The 7,714-nt window shown below is 45.9% G+C and overlaps 1 protein-coding gene across 1 annotated transcript; it reads left to right on the forward strand.

Annotated features, from left to right (window-relative positions):
• Positions 1-6,245: 6,245 nt before the first annotated feature.
• On the forward strand, positions 6,246-7,422 carry LOC126203038 (uncharacterized). The gene is made up of 2 exons (XM_049937275.1): positions 6,246-7,042; positions 7,141-7,422. Exon 1 carries the CDS (start codon positions 6,248-6,250, stop codon positions 6,782-6,784), a length of 537 nt encoding a protein of 178 aa, XP_049793232.1. The 5' UTR covers positions 6,246-6,247; the 3' UTR covers positions 6,785-7,042; positions 7,141-7,422.
• Positions 7,423-7,714: the final 292 nt, after the last annotated feature.

A 7,714-nucleotide genomic window follows, 5' to 3' on the forward strand; every position in this document is an offset into this window, starting at 1 on the left:
ACTGTTTGTGATGTGGCAAGTGTTAAAAGAGGCAGACGAGCACATACGTGCCATTCATAGAGTGCGCTACTGCTCAGGAAGGAACAATGAAAGCAGTCTGTTTTGGATTCAAGAACGATGTATGGAGAGACACCTAGCAGTATCTCAGTGTAGTCGCATTTGTGGGAAAAATTCAAATTTTGGGAAATTTTGGATACCATTTCGTATAGTCAGTACAACAACAGTTTCAGAAGGGTAGTTGCACAACATGAGCTTTTTGCTCAATAATAACGAAGAACTGAAAACTCCGTAGAGATTGGCTTTGTTCAAGAGAACTGCTAGCCCAGCTTTACAATCACAAAACAGATGGGAACGTACGTTATGGGTCCACTCACTAAACCAACGTTGAATTGGAAGTCTAAGATTAGCTCCATGCAAGGGATCTGCAGAGAATATGGCATGAGAATCCTTGATTCTACACAATAAGTTAGGCTTCGGCATAGTTACGTTTCAACGAAGTTATATGCTGCAGCATTGTCCATGCATGTAGACATTGCATGCACAAAACTAACTGCAGCTGCTGGCAGATTTGGATTTCCAACAGCTTTACGTTTTCATTTATTACTGAAGCTTTCACCTATGTAAAAAGAGGGTTACGACTAAAGAATATGTACACACAATGTCAAGCTACTTTGCTCAAGCTAATTATCAAGATTCTATGAAGCAACCATAGCAGCATAGCCAAACGACTGTTTGATATCTACAACGGAGACATAGAAACACAGATTAATGTGACACCCATCAGTCCACAGTTCAGGCAATGCTCATACCCGTTAATGGAACGACAATGCTCTGTGTAACGATGTTGGGGATAGAAACGACATAGTTGCGGGATAAAGTTCATTCTGGGGCGTTTTGTTAGCCCCCCAGGGGGTGGTAAGTCAGTTAGAAAAACAATAGGTTAAGGAGAGGGAAAGGGGGTCATAGATCCATCAGTTTTGTCCCTGAATGTATTCTAGTCCTTGATGTAGGCAACTCTCACTAACAAAACGCCCCAGAACTAACTTTATCTCACTACTAATACTAGCAAGGATGGCCACTTCTGTCCAGAGTGGGGCATGCTGGATCTATGGGTTCCATTCTATCAATATCACAGTGAGTGCAGAATCAGGAGATCTCTATATTAATAATATTCTTTATTCTACAAGTCTACTATACAGGAGTTGGTGACAGGGTTTCGAAGGTTTGAGTGGGCATGCACTTAACAGCTGCTGTCTCAGCATAATTCCTAGCAGTGCGTGGGTTCACAAGTCAATGGTGCTGCTCGAAGGAAGGGGTTGTTGCTGCTGAATCAGCTTTGCTGATAGCCAGCAAGCTTATACCGGATTGGTTGCAAACAGCGGGGCTGACACAGTACTGAACCCAGAACCCTTGGAGATGCCCATAGTGCTAGAGAAAGGCATTCCAGAGGAGGTCTTCCTTGGACCTACTCGCTTGAGACGTGGAACCGTAAGGTCTAGCAGCGACTTTTGAACTAGTGACTAGCTGATGACACCAGCAAGGTGAAGGTGAAGCTGCTTGCCCCACACAGAACTTTCAGCTGGTGTGGAGGTGGCGTCAGTCACAGTATAAAAAGAGGTGCTGCTAGGGGATGAGCGCTGGGTATTTAATTATATCTACTCGGTTATTTTGTGACAGAACCTCGCTTCCATTCACGTAGTGGCCACAGAAGTGCAGCGTTGTGCCACAGCATATGGAAATTCAGCCCACCACTGCGCAGACTGTGGTCTTACAGAATGCTGTGTCAGAAATACATAGCACCAGGAGGCAGGATTTCGTAAACAGCTGCCTGATTTCTCTCAGTAGGTTGCAAAATCTGGACTGTATTTGTTGCCACAATACTCCTTCTCCTGTGCTAAGATTGAGTCCTCCGAGACCCAGAGTGGTGCTAAACCCGTGAATAATAACCAAGTACTGTTGTCCTTTGATTCTCTTAGGCTGCAGTCACAATGGCACCGACGTCTGTGGAATATGCCGACGATAGAATCGGCCGAATAGGGCGGATCTTTTCAAACCATTACGCTACTATCTGTGTGGTCACATTGCACCCAATCTCGTCATCTCAAAATAAAGACTTTGGACGATAATCGGTGAAATTTCAATCAGTTTGTTTTCTTCAATCGAATCGATCGACGTTCTCACACATCCGATATCAGTTTCTCAGACCCCATATTATTGGGGTGTGAGAAACTGATACGTTTGGTAAAAAAAAAAAAAAAAGTGAGTATGTGGAATGCTGAGGATAAAAATATTAGAATCGGAATATACATAGTTTAGAAGCTATGGACTGAACTCGCAGTTTTGTGGGATTTTTGGCTTGTGGAAGATCGTCATTAGCTCTCTACAAATTATTATTACTGCTTACTGGCGTTATTACGCCAGCAGGGTGGTGATTTGCTATAGGAAATGGTCTGCAAATGTGGTGTACGTTATGCATTTCCATTTTTCAGTGCTTTAGGTATTCTGAATATCTTATGCTAACCTTTATGCTTTTATGCCACACCTATGCTGAATGACAGTTATTGAAGGTTAATTCACGTGTGTCTGCACAATTTTAAATGAGCACAGCGAAATAGAATGTTCATAATCTTGCTTTTTAACGTCACCACGAATCACCTAGAGTATGTAACAGAACCTTTCTCCCATTGTCTTATATATTCGAAAAACTTGGGTGGTTAATCCAGTAACGGGAGACAGAGTGACACGTTATTTTCGTGGCACATATAGCTCAGCCACTTGCATCCAGGCAGCATCTCTGTAATAGCAGAAGCCGCAGTCCAGCACTCGTCTCTCTGAGCACAGAAGTGTCGTGGTATCCACCCACTCTAGTAAGTTAAAATCTGACTTATTTCACACACAGAATAGATTCCATTCTGACGTAACCTAACCACCCTGACCCCCCCCCCAAAAAAAAAAGCTGACGAAGCCACCCTGACCCCCCCCCCCAAAAAAAAAGCTGACGAAGAAGATCGGACGCACTGTGAGTACACCGTCGGCTAATGGAACAGGACGACCTCTGGCGACGGTGTCGGACGACAACCATACTATAAGCTCTTACCAACTAAAATTGTAACCCGACTGACCACGCCACAGTTTTTCGGTCGTCTGGGGTCAGACCGAATTGGTCAGCAGCTCAGGAGATGGGCTGCAGCCGATGTCGTGCTGTTAGCAGAGCACTCGCGTCGGCCATCTGCTGCCACAGCCCATTAACGCCAAATTAAGCCGTACTGCCCTAGCGGACTCGTTCGTCGTACGATCCACACTGATTTCTGCGTTACTTCATGCAGCGTTGCTTCTCTGTTGCCACTGACAACTCTTCGCAAACGCAGCTGCTGTCGGTCGTTAAGTGAAGGCCGTCAGCCACTGCATTGTCCGTGGTGGCGGGCAATGCCTGAAATTTGGTGTTCTCTGAACACTCTTGACAATGTGGATCTCGCACTATTGAATTCCTTAACGATTTCCGAAATCTGATGTTCCATGCGTCTACCTCCCACTACCATTCCAAGTTCACAGTCTGTGAATTACCGTCATGTGGCAATAATCAGGTCGGAAATATTTCCACACGAGTCACGTGACCACAAATGACAGCTCCGCCAGTGCACTGCCCTTTTATACCTTGTGCACGCATTACTACCGCCATTCGTATATCTGGGTGTCGCTATCCCATGACTCTTGTCACCTCAGTGTAAAAACAAATGGGCTTAAACACTTGTGTCTTTTTGTGAACTGTACACTTTGAAGCGACCTTTTGGTGAGTCGTTGAGGATACCTGCGGTGCCAGTGAGAATTATACCGCTTCCTGTTTGATTCACGAATGGTATAGGGTAAGAATGACACGCCTGGAGAACGTGGTAGCGTGCTAGCGATGGAAAAAGTCGGTCTTCCGTTATCTTGTTGAAACACAGAAATTTGAAGAAGGACACAAGTAAGAAGTGTAAAGGCTGCTGCCCAATTTACTCGTTATGTGACGAAGTGATCGTGTTGTGTAACCAATACCCATATGATACCCATACCCATACCGTAAAGCCAGCTATTGTCCCATATGGCGATGATAATAGGTATCTGGCCACGTTCGTTCTCCTTGAAACTTCCAGGTAGGGATATATTCATTGTGACACTGTTCAATAAAGCGAGTGTTATTTGAAAAGACGGTGGGATTGCATTAGGTGCATCACTGTGCGCATACCTCTCCCTGTTCCCTCGTCAAGGGAAGGCTCAATAATGGTGCTGTGCTCGTTGTTGACGTTGCTATAGTCCTGTGCACGTAGGCAGATGACTTGCATCAAGCAAGCCAATATCCTGACTCAAAGTACATGGAGTGGTTGTTCGATTTTGCACGGTCAAGCAAACCTTACGATCGTCCTCTCAGGTACTAGTCGCTTGCAGTTGCTGAGATTCTGTCCGGCCTATGGTACAGCCCTCTTAAAGCGTTCGACAGCTGTGGTATGCCGACCAATGTGAGCAACAACACCACGCAGTGATAAACTGAACCCTCCATAGCCCATGTTCCCACTGCCATCGAATATCGATATGTCCTGATAAATGCTTCTCTTCTGCATACGAGGAATAGCTCCATGTTTCACAGAGAACTTGCGATGAATGTTATTTTTTAAATAGAAGCTCGTAGCGTAATCTGTGTTTACACATACACTGCTGGAAAAGAAAAAAATTGTGCACTTGGAAAGACGACATCGATTTTCATCCGACGAGGAATACGCCACCTGGGGGATAGTAGATGCACTGATAACAGTTTCAGCGTTGTATACCAACAGACAGCGTCGTTGCATAGCTATCAGAGCTCCATCTATATCTGCCCTTTGAGAGGGAATGCTCACAGCCAGAAGGGTCAGTGTGATGCGGAGGTGTGAAGCACGGAGGCAACCATACCACGGAGGCACAATCGTACCTCCTACAGCCAACTGAGCGAGTTTTAAAGGGGTGAAGTTGTGGCCTTATAAGTTGCGGGACGGTCCGTTCAGAGAATTGTCACACAAGTTGGATGTGCTGTGTCAATTGTGCAACGACGGTGGTATCAGCGGACACCTGAACATTCTCACACCCGTAGACGAGGTGCTGGATGTCCACGTAACACAGATGCCCACAAGGATCTTGGTAGTGTAAGGGCAGCAGTGGCAGGCTGTACAGCTGCCACAGCACAGATAAGACGACTTGTGAGGCCAGACGTGTCAACAGTAACTGTTGTGGAGAGGTTATGAGGAGTGGGATTATGGCCACGCACACCTCCAGCCCGCCTTCCACCGACACCACAGCATCGACGTGCACGGCTTGACTGTCGCCGTCAGAGGATCACTTGGAAGATGGAATGGTGTGCCGCAATCTTCAGCGATGGAAGCAGATCCCGCCTGCACGCAAGTGATGATCGATTGGGCATAAGACACAGGCCTGTTAAGCGCTGTCTCGCAGAGTGTGTTAGTCCAACACATATTGGCCCCGCCCCCAGCTTTATAGTTTGGGGTGCGATAAGCTACAACTCTCGTTCACCTTTGGTGTTTCTGGAGGGGATGGTAGCCACATCTCGTTACGTGCAGAATGTTGTTGACCTGTTCTTTTGCTGTTCTTGCAACAGGAGTGTGATGTGTTGTTCCAAGAGGATAACGCTCACCCACAAACTGCCCCTGAAACTCAACATGCCATGCAAGACGTGCAGCAATTTTCCAGGCCAGTAGAATCTCTGGACTCGTCTCCAATCGAACAACTGTGGGATGTGATGGGACGAGAAGATACTTGCGCGACTCAGCAACCAACAACTCTTACAGAACTACGTGAACAGGTCACGCATGCGTGGTACAATGGTACAACTTATCCCAGGACAGTATTCGCCATCTGTACGACCGACAGGATCCCACAGTAAGTGCTGCATTGCTGCCCACGGACGTACTCCATATACACAGTTGCAACAATAAATCTTGAGAGAAATGGAAACTGAAAGGTTGCACTAATTTTTTTCTGGCAGTGCAGAATGCACTTGGCGTTACTCCTAATTATTCGCTTGTAGCACCATCTGTCCCAATTTCACGTTTGTTGCTTGCCATCTTCTTGGTGCTGCAACTTAAACAGTGAGCAGTGTATTATTTTGACGTTTGTGCAATGATTGAATAATGAGACCATATTGCGATCTTCTGTATTAAAAGAATTTCGAATGGCCGAATACCGACATGTCAGGCATACCGTGTGTACAATGTTCCAGATGTCGTGGGGCAGACCTGTGACAACAGAGGAGGCCTTCAGTGTGCTGAGCGTGGAGCGACAGTTCCTGCAGGAGGCGGCAGACGTGCTGGGGCGATGGCGGCGCTCCGGAGCCGACTATATGCAGCTGGCGGAGGAGATGAGGCGTCTGCAGGCGCAGCATGACCAGCTGTTGGCCACCATAGGGGCAGGGCTCAACTGGACAAGCGAGGGCCAGCCACAGAGCTCCCACAGTGGAATCACCACTGATGTTACAGGGGCCCTGCGGGTAAATCCTCTTCCTCAGAAATTCGATGATCCAACAACGAAGGATCGAGGAAACCAAGAAGCCCAACCTCTGTCCACTGGAGGCGCGTCTGGATGGACAAACGACGTCGAGGTCGGGCCCACGGCGGAGGTGTTAGACCTGCTGCAGGTGGAGGCACCTTCTGCCGAAGACCTGCACCAGCTGGCGGAGGAGTTCAAGCGCATCTGGGCGAGTCACAAACTGCGCTTCGACGAATTCGACGTTGACAATGATATTTCCGATGAACAGTGATGGAAAGTAGTGAGTCAAAAAACTTTTGTGTCTGTCTGACGTCGTTGTACTGGACACTGTCAGTCAACAAATGCGTCACTGCTCTCTGATTCACTGATTTAAAACAGTTATAAACTACCAATAAAAATTTTCGTATTTCTATTGGAGTTTGGTATACATACCATGCTGCTAAGACACAATTAGATAAATGTTGTTTCTGAAGATTAAAGACATACAAACGGCACAGTAACTGATAACAGATGATAGTAACATGTGATGGTAAGTTATAACAGATACAACGTTACCTAGAGGTAGTCATGAAGCTTGAATTATCACGGAGAAAATAGAAAAATAACTAATTTTGTTTTTGTTTGTAGGAACTTATTTGCAGTACACTATTGGTAGAAAGTATCCAGACATCCTACTAGCGGATGTCAATGTGTGGTTTGCCGACGCTTCGCCTTTATGACAGCACGAACTCTGGTGGGGACCGCTACAAAGAGATGTCAGAATTTCTGTGGAGCAACGGCAACCCATTTATTCTCAAGAGACTATAACCGTCGTCGATTTGTTGCTTTTTGAAGCAATAAATTGCCTGTAATAGAACCTCATGTTTTCGTAATAGTGTTTGATTTTACTGTTTGGTAATGACGTGTGTAACTAATATATTTCACTTCCTTTGACTTAATATTGTGCTTAAATGCCTTGTCTAACCGAATTTTACCATACGAGGTGTACAGAAGTGACTAACTGTCTGTTAAACTGAAGAGCTGCCACTACTACGGCCGTTTTCGCAGCTTCCGTACACGATCTTGGCTGAGCGGCGTAATGTAAAATTCTGTGTTTCCCACAAACTATTTACACTAATGTATCTGCCCCGTTTCACTCAGATGAGTACAGACGTTTAGTCCACAGGTATTAACTTAACATACACTACATTTCGACCGTATT

This window comes from Schistocerca nitens, chromosome 9, assembly GCF_023898315.1.
Source record: "Schistocerca nitens isolate TAMUIC-IGC-003100 chromosome 9, iqSchNite1.1, whole genome shotgun sequence".
Taxonomy (NCBI): Eukaryota; Metazoa; Arthropoda; class Insecta; order Orthoptera; family Acrididae; genus Schistocerca; species Schistocerca nitens.

Coding starts and splice junctions, on each gene's coding strand:
- LOC126203038 (XM_049937275.1), top strand. CDS start 6,248: ATGTCGTGGGGCAGACCTGTGACAACAGAGGAGGCCTTCAGTGTGCTG.